Here is a 16,082-nt window from a genome sequence, read left to right as displayed (position 1 = left end):
AAATGCCTTTCAGACTTTAATGTCAATCCAATGTATTATGGTTGTCTTGATGGCAGAAAACCATGCAGTTTACTCACCCTCTCCTCTCCTGTCTCTCAGGGGTCACGGTGCTCCTCTGACGCCAACATGTTGGGGGAGATGATGTTTGGCTCTGTGGCCATGAGCTACAAGGGCTCCACACTCAAAATCCATCAGATACGGTGAGTTTCAGGGGAGGGGGGAGAGATTGTGTCCCACCGCACTTTGAACTGGAGATCTAAGAAATGTACACAGCAGCTGTCTTGGTGTGATGTCATTATTGAATAGTAATACTAGTGAAGTCATCATAACTATGATATAACACATATGTAATCATAGTATCCAAAGAAGTGTTAAACAAATCACAATATATTTGAGATTCGTCAAAGTAGCCACCCCTTGACTCCAAACTTTTGACTGGTACAGTACATCACACATTAGGAGCACCAAGTCATCATGAATTCAACCCCCACCCCCCCCATCCCTCCCTATCTTTCTCGCCCCTTCTCCCTTGTCTGCCCACAGGTCGCCCCATCAGCTGATGCTAAGTAAAGTGTTTACAGCCCGAACAGGGAGCAGTGTCTATGGCAGCCTTAACACGTAAGCCCTACTACCACCTGCCCTCATGTCTCTCATTCTCTCTCTCTCCTGTCTCTCTCTCGTCTCTCTTCTCTCTCTCCTGTCTCTCTCTCTCGTCTCTTTCCTGTCTTTCTCTTCCTTCTCCTCTTTCTATACTTGCTCCATCTATCTCGATCTCTTCTACTGATGCCCTTTGAACCTGTGCCATTGTCTGTGTGCTCCTGGCAGACTGCAAGACAGCCTGGAGTTCATCGGTCAGGACCCCAACGCTCTGAGGCCGGATCAGAACACTGTGGCCAACGGTCTCCTGGGGAACATAGGTAACCACAACCACAGTACAACTGACTGGTCTGGCACCTACAATGTCTCACACATGAATGGCTGTAATACTGTTCATATCGACACCTATTATACACCTTTTATTTTATGTTGGTTGTACTGAAGCACTGTTTTGTTTTATCTCCGTTTATCATGTCTTTGTTTATCGTTTTATCCATGCATAGACACAGTTAACTTCCAAAATAAAGGAAAAAGTGTCTTAATAGGGCGTTGGGCCACCACAAGCCGCGCAGCTTCACTGCGCCTTGGCATAGATTCTACAAGTGTCTGGAACTCCATTGGAGGGATGCGACACCATTATTTCACAAGAAGTTCCATAATTTGGTGTTTTGTTGATGGCGATGGAAAACACAGTCTCAGGCACCACTCCAGAACCTCCCATACCTTTTAATTTGGATTGCGATCTGGTGACTTGAGACACAGACACACCCTTGAAAACCCCTATGCTCCTTTGAGACCCCTCTTTCAAAGTCACTGAAAACTCTTCTTTTAGCCATGGTGGCCAAAATGAATGGGCCACTTGGCATTTTTATACATTACCCTAAGACTGATTTGAATGTTAATTGCTTAATTAACTCAGGAACCACAATTGTGTGGAAGCACCTGCTTTCAATATACTTTGTATCCCTCATTTCCTCATGTTTCCTTTATTTGGGCAGTTAACTGGATGTGATCTGTGTAGCAAATCTTTATCAGACACTGGCTCTCTTTTTACTTGTGTTACATGTAAATTGACTTTACCTGAATTGATGTGTATTCTCCAGGCAAACTGTTTGTTCCCTTTCCTCGAACGTCCATTTCAGGACCGTTTTTAAAACAGGCTGAATTGAATTTGCCAAGAGTTCTCCACTGGAGCCTGTGCCTCTAGAGATTTATGACGCAAACACAGATCTTTTGGCAAATTCGTCTCTTGTTTTCTCTCTGTCATCCCCACAGAAAATACACTCTCCTCTACGATTTCGGAATGTTTTCTAAAAAGTATTTCGCTGTGAGGTTGTATTTTCTGTGCGGGATCTTGGTCCACCTGACCGACTACTCTCCGTGCCAACTAAACATATCCGGCGGGCGTTGCGGTTCCGTTGTGGTCACATTGTGGTCCCGGACTGCTCCGGGTTGTCCGTCTCTCCGCCGGGGTTAGAGTGCCTACATGGTAGTCGGCCTCCTGCTTCTTTACTAACAGTGGTTCATGTCCGGTTTTGTTTTGTCTCTTCTCTCTGTCCGTTTTGTGCTGCGCAGGTTTATCTCAGCTCTGCAGCCCGCGGCGGGCCTTCTCTGAGCAGGGCCCTCTCCGTCTCATCAAGAGTGCCTCTTTCTTTTCAGGTTTGCGATGTGCTTGTGTGCAGTTGCATGCATGTGTACGCACGCTGCATGTGTCAGCAAGTGTATTGCGGGGCATGGTCAATATCTGCTTAATGTTGTTGTACTCACTTTCTTCACTCCCTCTGAACCATAACCTCTCCACCCCCTCCCTGCCTCCTTTTCCTCCCTCCCTCTCCAAACCCGCCGAAATCTCTCCCTTTGTTTTAATGGAGTGGTGGCAGGGGTGGTGATTTACATATAAATAGCCTCCATGTGACACTCTGTAAGCCACTGCAAGGTGGCACGGCATGTTGCTCACTAGCTATGCTATAGTGGAATGTTCATAAGGTGCAGGCCAGGGTGGGCAGGGGGCAACGGCGCGTTGCAGCCAAGCTTGTGTTGATTTGACCGTAAATCATATCAACAGCACCACACCAAACAATGCCTTGGCCACCACATTTTTCTGCACTCGTAAACTATGGCGTGAACTTTCCCCTTGTCATTTAGCCCATTGTGTTCACGCCACGGTAGACCTCTGCGAACGTACATGTTGTGTATCTCCGATGCTACTGCTGCTGCACCTGCTTCAACAGAGTGGGGTTAGAGTGAACACAACAAACCACAGTACCTTAGTAGAGGGCCCTGTAGGAAGTTTCTTGCACTGTGGCGGTATGTAATTGGTGGACTTGGTCATTGGGAAATGAATGTTCTGCGGTAGCGAAGGCTGCCCCTTGCTTTGAGAGCGGTGGTGGGTAAAGCACTGGCACCCCTCCCGGCTTGCGCTCCTCAGTGGGCCGAGTCGACCTGGTCTGTTTCTCAAAGTCTTTCCCCTTCTCTCTCTCCCCCTTTCTCTCTCTCTCTCTCTCTCTCTCGTTCTCTCCTGCAGGCCACAGTAACCCCATGGATATGCCGGGCAGAAACCTGTACGACGAGAGAGACAGTGGAATCGCCAGATCAGGTAATGCCTATTAACTAAATCCAGGATTAGCCTTGCTAGACACCCTGCACTGATCCTAAGCCTTATATGTCTCTCTCTCTGAGATGCTGCGCCTCGGTTACTGGGTTTTAGTAATAGATTAATCTCACTGGTGTGTCCTCTCTCGCTGAACCATCTCTAAACAAGAGTGCTATAACAACTAATGGGGTTTAGATGAAGCCACATTCCTCTGGGTCACGACTGTAGACCAGTCAGCTCCACACAGCGTTTCTTTCTCTTCAAGGTCAAACTGGATTGATAGTGTCACCACGGCTGCATCCCAAATGGCACCCTGTGCCCTACACAGTGCATTACATTTGACCAGGGCCTTTCTAATGGAGTCATGGCGCAGATGTTAACGGCCACCCTTTTTTCCATTCATTGACCCCCACTGCCACCATGTAGCCATCCTTCATGGGGGTGTGGAGGAGAGAGAGAGATGCTGGAAAATCTTGTGCAGTGGAAACTGACCCCCAGCCCTGGCATTGCCAGCATGAGAGGAATCTCACTTTCTGTCAACCACCCTCGTCACAGGCAGATGCTTAAATATAGCACCTCTGAAAACCTGGTGCTAGTAAATGAGGTTCTAATTTGGTCCCCTCTACCGCGTACACACACACACACACACTCACATACACAAAAAGCTCCCCTTCTCCTACACCCATACACCTCCCTAGTCCTCAATCACAAACATTTGGCATGCCTCCATTGATCTATGCCTACGTGGTGCCTGGTATTGGGTCAGCTTTCCTTGTGACTGTGAGGTGATATTGAATGTCCCAGCCATGCTGTAATAATCAGGGAGGGCTGTGGGAAGCTGAACGAATGCAGTGCAGACGTCTGCTATGTGAGTTTCCCCTGTTCTGTTGTGTATGAGTAACCTTCCTGACTGACTCACTCTCCCTCTTTTCTCTCTGTTACCCTCCCCCTCTCTTCTATTCTCTCCTTTTGTTCTCTCTCCTTTCTCATTCCTCAACTCCTCTCTTTTGCTCTCTACACTTCTATGGCTCTCTGTTACTCCCATTTTCCCCTCTGTCATTCCTCTTCTCTTACTCCCTCTATCCATGCCTCCCTCCCTCCACAGCGTCTCTGAGCAGTCTCTTGATCACTCCGTTCCCCTCCCCGGGCTCCTCCCTCACCAGCAGCCAGGCCAGTAGCTACCAGAGACGCTGGCTCCGCAGCCAGACCACCAGTCTGGAAAACGGGGTCTTCCCAAGATGGTGAGACAGCAGCTCAACACAATGACACACATTCCCCTTCTGGTGTCCCCCCCCACCCCCCCGTCAGGGCCTCTCGAACGCCGTGTGAAGTGGAGCCCCTGAAGGCCTTCCTCAAATTCCAGCAGGCATCGCTACCGTATATACAAATGACTGGACTGGAGGATCATAAAACTGTGTAACACACCGACCAATTACAGGACACCAAACCGCATTGTCACTGGTATTGGCTTAATAGTACATGACCACTTGCAAATGACATTTAGTTATTTCATCGTATTGTTTATTCTGGGAGTTGTCCCTGTTGAAGAGTATCAACTACTTTTGGTGTTCTATCTATCCTGATTAGTCAATCAAATTTATTTTATATAGCCCTTTGTACATCAGCTGATATCTCAAAGTGCTGTACAGAAACCCAGCCTAAAACCCCAAACAGCAAGCAATGCAGGTGAAGAAGCACGGTGGCTAGGAAAAACTCCCTAGAAAGGCCAAAACCTAGGAAGAAACCTAGAGAGGAACCAGGCTATGTGGGGTGGCCAGTCCTCTTCTGGCTGTGCCGGGTGGAGATTATAACAAAACATGGTCAAGATGTTCAAATGTTCATAAATGACCAGCATGGTCGAATAATAATAAGGCAGAATAGTTGAAACTGGAGCAGCAGCACAGTCAGGTGGACTGGGGACAGCAAGGAGTCATCATGTCAGGTATTCCTGGGGCATGGTCCTAGGGCTCAGGTCCTCCGAGAGAGAGAAAGAAAGAGAGAATTAGAGAGAGCATATGTGGGATGGCCAGTCCTCTTCTGGCTGTGCCGGTGGAGATTATAACAGAACATGGCCAAGATGTTCAAATGTTCATAAATGATCAGCATGGTCGAATAATAATAAGGCAGAACAGTTGAAACTGGAGCAGCAGCACAGCCAGGTGGACTGGGGACAGCAAGGAGTCATCATGTCAGGTAGTCCTGGGGCATGGTCCTAGGGCTCAGGTCCTCCGAGAGAGAGAAAGAGAGAAGGAGAGAATTAGAGAACGCACACTTAGATTCACACAGGACACCGAATAGGACAGGAGAAGTACTCCAGATATAACAAACTGACCCTAGCCCCCCGACACATAAACTACTGCAGCATAAATACTGGAGGCTGAGACAGGAGGGGTCAGGAGACACTGTGGCCCACTCCGAGGACACCCCCGGACAGGGCCAAACAGGAAGGATATAACCCCACCCACTTTGCCAAAGCACAGCCCCCACACCACTAGAGGGATATCTTCAACCACCATTAGTGAGTTGTATTGTTCTCCCCCTTTTCCAGGTTGAGATCTTATGTCATCTGTAAGGCATAATTTAACTCTCTCCTTTTGCCTGTTAATGTCTCTTGTGTCCCCCGTAGAATTTATGTCTGTTTTTTTTCTTCCCTGCCCCAGGTCTGTGGAGGAGAGCTTTAACATGTCGGACGAGAGCGGCGGTCCTAGCTTGGGCGTGGCGAGAAAGAAGAAGATAGCCATCGGCGTCATCTTCCTCCTCTCCCAGGACGAGGAGGAGAACAGCAAGTTCCAGGACTTCTTCTTCTCCCACTTCCCCCTCTTCGAGAGCCACATGAACAAACTTAAAAGTGCCATTGAACAGGTGAGGAGCTGCTCCCATAGATATTGTTGTCGATGTGTGGAGAAGTCTCCCTGGCGTATTTGACAGTGATGGTAGATATACAAAATGATATGTTGTGAACGGAGAGGGGGAGGCATTTCAATCCAATTTCAATCCAATACAACACATTACTGAGTACCACTATCCATATAGTGGTGGCTGCATCATGTTATGGGTATGCTTGGAATCGTTAAGGACTGGAGAGTTTTTCACAGGCAAAATCCAAGAGGAAAACTGGGTTCAGTCTGCTTTCGAACAGACACTGGGAGATTAATTCACATTTCAACAGGATAATAACCTAAAACACAAGGCCAAATCTATACTGGAATTGTTTACCAAGAAGACAGTGAATTTTCCTGAGTGGCCGAGTTACCGTTTTGACTTAAATCTGCTTGAAAATCTATGGCAAAACCTAGTTATCTAGCAATGATCAACAGCAAAAATCATTTTTGAAAGAATAATGGGCAAATGTTTCACAATCCAGGTGTGGAAAGCTCTTCGAGACTTACCCAGAAAGACTCACAGCTGTTATCGCTGCCAAAAGTGATTCTAACATGTATGAACTATTATCGAATCAAGATATATTAGTGTTTTATTTTTCATAAATGTTTTACAAATGTTCAAATTGTTCTTCTACTTTGACATTAAAGAGTTTTTATGTGTAGATCGGTGACAAAAAAATGACTAATCATTTTTAATACCACTATGCAACACAACACAATGTGGAAAAAGTAAACGGGTGTGAACACTTTCTGAAGGCACTGTATCCAGTCTCTGTTCTTGTCCGTGTGTGTAGTCTCAGGGGGGTCCCCTCTCTTTTCTCCCTCTCTAAGTACATGCCTCTTAACATGCCTCTGTTCTCATTTACAAGGCCATGAAAATGAGCCGGCGATCAGCTGATGCCAGTCAGAGGGCTCTGGCTTACAGCCGCATGGTGGATGGCCTCAATGAATTCAGGTGAGTTACTGTTACTGTCATGTGTTTACTGAGACCGAGGCAAACCACACTGACAATGTAGCAGAGGCAAATCCCTTAGCTTGTTACCTAGGAGCCTGGGCAAGGAGGGAGGACAGGTGGAGGCATAATTTGTTGCCATAGGGACTGTATATTTCCTTTTATGTAACATATATCAAAGTGTCGGAGAGCAGTAGATCATTAATCCACACATTAGTTTAAGTTGGTGTGACGTAGATAGCTTTTGACCTTCCTAACAGTGGGCAGCGTCCCCACAGGGTGTTCTCACATGCCCGGCCAAAATAAGCTCATTAATAATCTGCACTGTAAGCAGAGAAGGAGCATGCAGTCCCTACCTGTCCTGTCCACACTCTCACACGGTGAAGACAGGCCAGCTACACCCCTGCTGCTCCCAGTGCATGCTGGGAAATCCCCTGCTGCAGAGCCACTGACGCTGTGGGAGGGGAGGGAGAGACGTGTTGGGCACAGTGTGAAGGCTTCCTGTTGCTGCAGTCATATGCCTGTTGGCGCTGTGCCATGGCAATCCAAGCCCCTGCGCTGAGGAAACACGATCTCCCTAAGACAGTGTCCGGGCTACCAGAAGAGTAAATAATGTCAGTGCCATCAGCAGGAAGGCCAATATAGTTGCAGATTTATATTTGTGTTTGACCTTTAGGTCTCTGAGGTCATGGAAACATAATGGCGCAAAATGGAAGAAATGCTGCTTGATGACGAAGTCGGGTGTAAATTGACGCAGTCTGGTATAATACACACCCATACCCCCCCCCCCCCCCCCCCCCCCCCCCCCCCCCCCCCCCCGAGGCAACATGGAAACACACATACGATGCCAATTGGATATCTTGTAGGATTGGGATATGATAAAAACCGATCAAAGTCTCTTCCTTCTTTGACTGACTTGAAATGCTCTGCCCGCACAACAGTGGTATGGAGGTCACATGGAATGAATGAAGTATAAACTTAGACTCGGTTTTATAAATGTCCAGTGGACTTGACGTTCCTTCACGTCCGTTGCTGGTCAGATGGGCCGTAAGGCTAGACCGTGGGCTGGCTTCTCCACGTCAGGGAAAAACCTCACTAGCCACGCCAATGGTCTTTTAATAGGGTTCTTCACACTGGCGGCTGAGAACTGTTGCTGTGATGAACTTTAGCAAAAGGTTCTGGATTTATGTGTTCGTTGAATAATAACATACGGTAGAGTAGGGTTGAAGGGATATTAGTTAGGCGATGTCTGCATATTACCTAGCAGTGTGTCCAAAATTGTCCCAGTCATTTCAAATCAAAATCTGATGTTTAACAACACTACTGTTGTAAAAGGAGACACAATATGCCTCTGGCAACTTGAGCCCTGGGTTCAAGTGGGGTTATTTGTGTTCATCTTTTAGTTTCTGTGAATTTCATTCAGGGAAAGACCTTTTACAAATCATCGATCTCCTCACTACCTGTCATCTCTTTCCTATTACCTATAGCTCTTGTTCGATAGTTACACTACTTGTTTTCCCTGCTCACCAGCAAACATCTGGGATCTAAAACTATAATGCCGCACATTCCTCCATCCTTAGAGATTCCCTCAGTTCTGTGTAAAACTCTGGACTGCTTCCCGCTGTGGAATTTCCAGACGCTGAATTGCCTCAGAGAGAGGGTCTCCCTTGTAAGCAGGGCCTGGACTGAGAACTGTGGCCCTCTTGTTCACCCCGAGACAATGATGGCTTGTGTTTCTCCCTCCCCCTCTCCAGGACGACCATCGTCAACCTTTACACCATGCCCCGCGTGGCCGAGCCCGTTTGGCTCACCATGATGTCTGGAGCCCCCGAGAAGAACCAGCTCTGTGGACAGTTCATGAGGGAGCTCTCCCTGCTCATGGAGCAGGCTTCAAAGAACCAGTTGAGTGCTCCTGTCTGTCTGTCTGTTTCTCTGAGTGCTGTATGTGTGCAATAGTGAACGAGCTGAAAAGTCAGGGATCCCTGCCAATCTTTAGCTTGTTTTTGTCGAGGTTACAAAACCAAGCTTAATAATTTGCCAATGTAGCAAGACATTCATAGAACTCACTGTATTAGGATGCAGTAGTCTACTGCCACATGATTTAGACTGACCACTATGATGTATCTCGGAATGATCATGAGTTCGAGAAGAGGGGAAACACGAGGCTGCGGAGGGGGTGGAGATTGAGAACAAATGAGTCAGACAGAGAGTGGAAGCGGTAGACAGTGTTTGCATCCAAAATGTCACCCTATTTCCTATGTAGTGCACTACTTTTGACCAGAGCCCTATGAACCCTGGTCAAAAGTAGAGCACTAAATAATTCTCTCTTCCTCTTCTCCCAGGTTCCTCCCTGCCCTCCTCACAGCCATCCTCACCAACCACTTGGCCTGGGTGCCCACCGTCATGCCCAACGGACAGCCGCCCATCAAGATCTTTCTGGAGAAACACTCCTCTCAGAGCGTGGATATGCTGGCCAAGACCCACCCCTACAACCCACTGTGGGCCCAGCTCGGTAAGGACAGACCGAATGTTACCTGGGTTAGTAGAAATCGCAGTCTACTAAATCGGCTGGCCAGTGCACACAATCCTTAAATTCCATCCCATCGTGGCATGCATATTTGTCAGGATCCATTTTTTTTTAAAGCTGTTAAATGCCATGAAAGTCATCATCACTCACTTCATGTTAAATAACATGGCAGAAATATCTCTGTATAGTTGACTATTAAAAGACGCTCCTATACTTAACAGTAACTAGCTGTAAATACCAAATAGTGGGCTTCATTTTAGCACATGTGACTTTAGTGTACAACTCCACCTAGTGGCTGAAAAGGATCAAATGCAGCACAGAGCACTGATTCCCTCACTCTCCCAAATGTAATTTTTTTATTTTATTTATCTGTTATTTTACCAGGTAAGTTGACTGAGAACACGTTCTCATTTGCAGCAACAACCTGGGGAATAGTTACAGGGGAGAGGAGGGGGATGAATGAGCCAATTGTAAACTGGGGATTATTAGGTGACCGTGATGGTTTGAGGGTCAGATTGGGAATTTAGCCAGGACACCGGGGTTAACACCCCTACTCTTACGATAAGTGCCATGGGATCTTTAATGACCTCAGAGAGTCAGGACACCCGTTTAACGTCCCATCCGAGAGACGGCACCCTACACAGGGCAGTGTCCCCAATCACTGCCCTGGGGCATTGGGATATTTTTTAGACCAGTGGAAAGAGTGCCTCCTACTGGCCCTCCAACACCACTTCCAGCAGCATCTGGTCTCCCATCCAAGGACTGACCAGGACCAACCCTGCTTAGCTTCAGAAGCAAGCCAGCAGTGGTACGCAGGGTGGTATAGGGAAAGAATAAGTTACACACTTGACCACATTTTAATCTTTGAATTGTAGCTGTAACAAAGGGAAAATTCGAAATATGTAGTTAATCGGGATGAACTGTAGTTAACTGTGGTGTTTGTTTTGTGCCTGTAGGTGACTTGTACGGGGCCATCGGCTCCCCGGTGCGTCTGTCCAGGACGGTAGTGGTGGGTCGGAGACAGGAGCTAGTCCAGAGACTCCTCTACGTGCTCACTTACTTCATCCGCTGCTCGGAGCTGCTGGAGACCCACATGCTGGACAGCGCTGAGGACGAGGCTATCGTCATCCCCGGGTCCCTCATCACTACCTCACTGCGGCGCGGGGAGGTGGAGGAGTCCGACTATGTGCTGGTCACCATGCACAAGCCTAGCGGAGACTACCTGAGCCAGGGTCCCGAGTCCCGAGAGGACAGCAGCTACCCCTCAGACAGCAACAACAGCCTGCAGAGCAGCACCTACACAGACACTGAGGCTGGCAATGGGCCTGAGGAGGAGGACGACGAGGAGGGGGACAGTAATAAGAACAGTCAGGGCTCCAAGAGCAGCGTCCTGCAGACCCTGGCCCACTCCAGCCACAACACCAACGCTGTGCCCATCATCGTCCACACGGAGGATGATAGTGAGCCCGTGCCGCTGAAGGAGTCACCAACCTCCTGTGTGGATGCCAAGCTGGAGACGCTGGTGCGTGTGGGCTCAGCCTCCCCCGGGGAGCAAGCCTGTGTGCTCCTAGAGACCGAGCCTGAGGCAGAGCTGGAGGTCAAGGCCAGCCAGGAGGAGGTGACAGAGGAGATGCCCATCATCAAGGTGTTCCACTCCTCAGGGATACCACTGGAGAAGAAGCCCCCTGACAAGACTGTACCTGTACCTGTACCCGGCCCCTTTCTGTCAAACCACCAGGAGGAGCCTGCCACCAAAGTGCTGTTTCTTATCGGCGACCCCCAGTCTCCAGGGTCAGACACCGAGAACAGGAGGAAGAAGGTGGAGGAGGACATTAAGAAGCACAAGAAATACATCATGGAGAAACAGAGGCAGCAGCAGCTACTACATCAAGCTCAACAACAGCTGCTACAACAACAACAACATCAACAGAAACTAAGACGACAACAACAGCAGCAACAGTTACTACTACAGCAGCAACAACAGTTACTACTACAACAGCTACTGCAACAAAAACAACAGCAGCAGCAGAGTGGGAGCGGTAACGGTGGTGATCAGCGGGTGAAGTCCACAACCGGCACATCAGCGGACCAAACCAAGACCAACGGTGGGGGGGAGAAGACTCTGATGCGTGTCTCCAGTAAAATGCCCCAGTGGAACCCTGTCAGCGAGGAGGAGTGCTCGGAGCTGTTCGACGAATACTTCAGTGACGACAACCCTGTCGAGACCAGGACTATAGACGACGTGGCGAAACGCCTAGAGTTGTCGAGCGGCACGGACAAAACCCAGAAAGAGCTGCTGGACCCTTCGGGGGTCCAGAGCAGCAGTAGCACTAAGGGACAGGAGGGTACGGGACAGGGGGTTATGGGACAGGTAGGTGGGGGTGGAGGGGGGGCTGATGTCCAGACCAGGTGTCGGTGTGGCTCCACAGACATGTCGGAGGCAGGCTCCTGTCGGAGCTGTTCTGCTGAGCAGGACAAGGGCATTGTGATTTCAGTAACTGTCCACAAAGGGGACAACATAGAGGACCAACAAAAGAAGGTGGCCCCGCTTAATGACTGGGAGATCCCCCGGAACGAGAGTTCGGACAGTGCGTTGGGGGACAGCGAGAGCGAAGATGCAGGGCAGGACATCCACAGGCAGAGCGAGAGCGACATCTACTACAGAGAGGATCAGGAACCAGACGAGTGGCAGGAGGAAGTGGAGGTCCCCTTCCCTGGGTGAGATACACACTGCCTCTGAACCAGTGACTTGGCCACTTTCACATAGTATATACGTCTTGAGTTTTACAGGGCATATTGATGTCAACATTAAAAACATTGTTTTCAACTCACATATCAACCTCTGACTTGTGTGTCAGAATATGTTTTGATGTCGTCTATGCCATGTCTTAAATCAACAGGTCAAAGCTAGTGGAGAATTTCTCCAAACCGAGCATTGCCAACTTTGGGAGGTCCCTGTTCGGAGGGTACTGTCCGACCAACGTGCCGGACTTTGTTCTGCAGGGGATGCCCAACGATGACAAGTTAAGGCAGGGCCTCATGTCAGAATTGGCCCACGCTGTACAGGTAAAAGACTGCTATATACCTCAAGCACTAAACAGCTGGATTGTGAGGCTTCATGAGACCCTAAAGTCTAACTCACTTAATCCACTACATGCTGTATCTAATCTGCAGCCGTCTGAGCCCAAAGTCTTCTCCTATTTCTTTTTATTTTGCAGCATCCAGTGTTGGATGAGCCCATTGCGGAGGCTGTCTGCATTATCGCAGACACTGATAAGTGGACGGTGCAGATAGCCAGCAGCCAGAGACGAGCAATGGACAACAACAAACTGGGGAAGGAAGTCCTGGTGTCCAGCCTCGTGTCCAGCCTCCTCCAATCCACCCACCAGCTCTACAAAATGAACGTCTCCCCCAACTTTGTAAGTTCATACAAATGCCAAATTAGCATGCAGTTATTAGCAGTGTGTGTACTCCCTACTTTGGCTACTCGGTATCACAAACATCTAACAAGATTATAACTCTCTTCAGTGCATAATGCACCTTGAGGACAGACTCCAGGAGATCTACTTCAAGAGTAAAATGCTGGCAGAGTACCTGAAGGGACAGACTAGAGTGCACGTCAAGGAGCTGGGGATGGTCCTGGGGTGAGCAGCTAAACCGTTCTTATACAATGGCGTTCCGTCCCAAATGGCACCTATTCCCCTATATATTGCACTACTTTGGACCAGCGCCCTATTGCCCTGGTCCAAAGTAGTGCACTATATAAGGGGATAGGGTGCCATTTATTGTCAAATATAAATGTTGTGATCAATGTTCTTTCTGTTCTTAACATACTGCACTTTGTTATTTACATCTGAATAACATTCACAGTAACGGCGTTAGAATATACCCATGGCTTGTTGCTCAGCTATGTACAATAATCTAAGCATGGCTTTTCTTATCATTTCAGTATTGAGTCCAGTGACCTTCCACTGCTGGCAGCCGTGGCGAGCACTCACTCTCCCTATGTGGCCCAAATACTGTTATAATAGATGGAACCAAAGCCAGAGGTGGAGTATGACTGATACTGTGCTCTGCCCTGGCCTAACATGGCGACTTGACCCTGTCCGCCAACGCCCTGCTGACGTCCTCCGAGAGGGTCTCCTGGACAAGATGTGCATCCAAAATGGCATCCTATTCAAAATGTGTGTACTATGTAGGGAGTATGGTGTCATTTGGGATGAAGAAAGGGCCACCTCGATGAATGCGAGACCTCGGTGGAAACTGCTGTTGCTGCCACTGGGCATACAAACACACTGCCACAAGGGGGCAGCCTAGGCCACAGTCTACTCTCCGCTAGTAAGTGCTGAAGCTCTGCTGGCTAACTCCAGGCCAAGGAGGCATGCTGCTGCTGTGGAGCGTCCCTAAATCGTTCTCTTCTTTTTTGAATGTTTTTTTCCCCACCTCCAGACTATTTTAACCCTGTTAAAGGACAAGAAAGCCAAAGTCAGACATTTTCTGTTGAGTATGAATAATAAAGACAGCGATACTAAAATATTATTTTTTCATGTACTTTGTTTCTGTACAATCTTTAACCAGTTCATAGGAAGCAACGGACTCCGGAGATGGATAGGATGCTTTTTTGTTGTTGTAAATATAGAGAATATTGTCACTTTATGCCAATTATGTTTGTGTTCTTCATGTATTTGTTTACACGTGTACTTGCCCTAAAATGTATCTCTAAATGATCCATAATTCATTGGATTTCATTTGAAAATGAACTACATCTTTTCACTAATTATAAACATAGGCCTAGAGGTCATATCTGGGTAATCGATAGTCATTTTAATTATTAACCGAGGTTGAAAAATGCTTAATATGGCTTTGTCATACTTTATCACAGGTACAACACTACCTCAGATCTGCTTTTTATAGTTGCCCGCTAGAAATGCCTGAGGGAATAATATTTAGTTATTTTTAATCGGAGGAAATAAAACTGTGCGAACACAATGCTGTGCTTTATTGAAAAAGGGATGTTAATTGAATTCTTGAAAATGGGAAAACTATTGTATTTCTCTTGAGTACAATGAGAGCCCATTTCTACTGCGGTATGTTGAAAAAAAAAAAAAAACAATGATCTACATATATTTTTAAACTGAAATATTTTCAAGGTTTAAAACTTTTTTATCGCTTTGCCACCAATTATACCATGTTTACGGCTGTATTGAATGCTACAAAAGGAGAGTTTGTGGAATATATGTTGGCAATATGTGTATCAGTTCATTACACTATACTACAATGTTTAATTATGGCTAACTAAACACTGCGTTTGATTTTACAAAAGCAAGAGGTGAAACCACAAATCAGTTTTGTTTTTTACAAATATTTTTACCAACCAAGAAATTGATGTTGCATTTGATTTTGATGTACTTTGTCTGGAGAGAGAATGCCATGCAATGGATTCTCAGCGAAATGACGTTGCCATGAGCAAGCGCCGGAGATATTGAGATGGAAGACTTCGCTTTCACACAGTCACACTGTGCTGTTCACAGCATGGTAGCCATGTCACAAAAACAGCAGAGAAGTTGAGCTTAGTTGAACACTCTTAGTTGTTGTGGAAATTGACCCGCTATGCTGTTTACTTTCTGCATCTACGTCATATCGCTGAGTCTACCTTTTAATGGACATGTAGCGTGAATGGATCAGGGGCTTCTGAAGAATTTATTTTGCTGTAAACATTTTTTTTACATGCTTATCATGTAAGATGCTAGGCCACTGCAGGATATGTTGTACTTATTGCATTTTGTAAAACCCCTGATTATTTCTCGGAGGTATGACTTTATATCTACTTTTCTCTTTATATGAATAAATAATTTAGTATGGTGTGTAATGATTAATGTAAACTGTACATATTCATTTTATTTCAATATGAATTGTTTCTCAAATGATCCTTTCCCAATTTTATGGGAATGTTGTGCAATAAAGATGCCAATGTTATAGATGCAAGTGTCTCAGTAAATACTTTCAGTATACATTTTTCATTTCAAATTCATGTTTCATTTCAGTACAAATTATGCCAAGGAAGGAAATGGCGATCAAACTTGGGAAAGTATTCAGACCCCTTTTTTTCACATTTTGTTACGTTACAGCCTTATTCTAAAATGGATTAAACAGTTTTTTTCCCCCCATCAATCTACCCCATAATGACAAAGCAAAAACAATTTTTTGCTAATATATTAATCATGAAAAGCATCACATTTACATAAGTATTCAATATTTGCCCCAGTCTGAGGACCTGAGCGCTCTGGAGCAGACCTCTCTGTACTTGGCTCCATTCATCTTTGCCTCGATCCTGACTAGTCTCCCAGTCCCTGCTGCTGAAAAAACATCCCTACAGCACGATGCTGCCGCCACCATGGTGCCAGGTTTCCTCCAGACAGGACGCTTAGCATTCAGGCCAAATAGTTCAATCTTGGTTTCATCAGAACAGAGAATCTTATTTCTCATGGCCTGAGAGTCTTTAGGTACCTTTTGGCAAACTCCAAGCGGGCT

General features: G+C 46.9%; 1 protein-coding gene across 4 annotated transcripts in view; it reads left to right on the top strand.

Annotated features, from left to right (window-relative positions):
• fnip1 (folliculin interacting protein 1) overlaps positions 1 to 15,531 on the top strand; it is a 36,004-nt gene extending 20,473 nt beyond the window's left edge. For 3 of the 4 annotated variants that reach the window (XM_036937750.1, XM_036937747.1, XM_036937748.1), the window contains 15 exons: positions 100 to 200; positions 544 to 618; positions 826 to 917; positions 2,173 to 2,256; positions 3,122 to 3,193; positions 4,296 to 4,431; positions 5,851 to 6,052; positions 6,942 to 7,027; positions 8,779 to 8,925; positions 9,367 to 9,536; positions 10,508 to 12,269; positions 12,452 to 12,617; positions 12,770 to 12,970; positions 13,080 to 13,195; positions 13,501 to 15,531. In XM_036937750.1, the coding sequence (XP_036793645.1) occupies positions 100 to 200; positions 544 to 618; positions 826 to 917; positions 2,173 to 2,256; positions 3,122 to 3,193; positions 4,296 to 4,431; positions 5,851 to 6,052; positions 6,942 to 7,027; positions 8,779 to 8,925; positions 9,367 to 9,536; positions 10,508 to 12,269; positions 12,452 to 12,617; positions 12,770 to 12,970; positions 13,080 to 13,195; positions 13,501 to 13,579 (3,489 nt within the window). In that variant the 3' untranslated portion in view covers positions 13,580 to 15,531. The remainder of the gene's footprint in view (positions 1 to 99; positions 201 to 543; positions 619 to 825; positions 918 to 2,172; positions 2,257 to 3,121; positions 3,194 to 4,295; positions 4,432 to 5,850; positions 6,053 to 6,941; positions 7,028 to 8,778; positions 8,926 to 9,366; positions 9,537 to 10,507; positions 12,270 to 12,451; positions 12,618 to 12,769; positions 12,971 to 13,079; positions 13,196 to 13,500) is intronic. The other variant, XM_036937749.1, reaches the window with a different exon arrangement.
• The last annotated feature ends 551 nt before the right edge of the window (positions 15,532 to 16,082 follow it).

The sequence above is a fragment of the Oncorhynchus mykiss genome, chromosome 12, assembly GCF_013265735.2.
Source record: "Oncorhynchus mykiss isolate Arlee chromosome 12, USDA_OmykA_1.1, whole genome shotgun sequence".
Lineage (NCBI taxonomy): Eukaryota > Metazoa > Chordata > Actinopteri > Salmoniformes > Salmonidae > Oncorhynchus > Oncorhynchus mykiss.
This window is presented reverse-complemented; position numbering and strand designations above follow the sequence as displayed.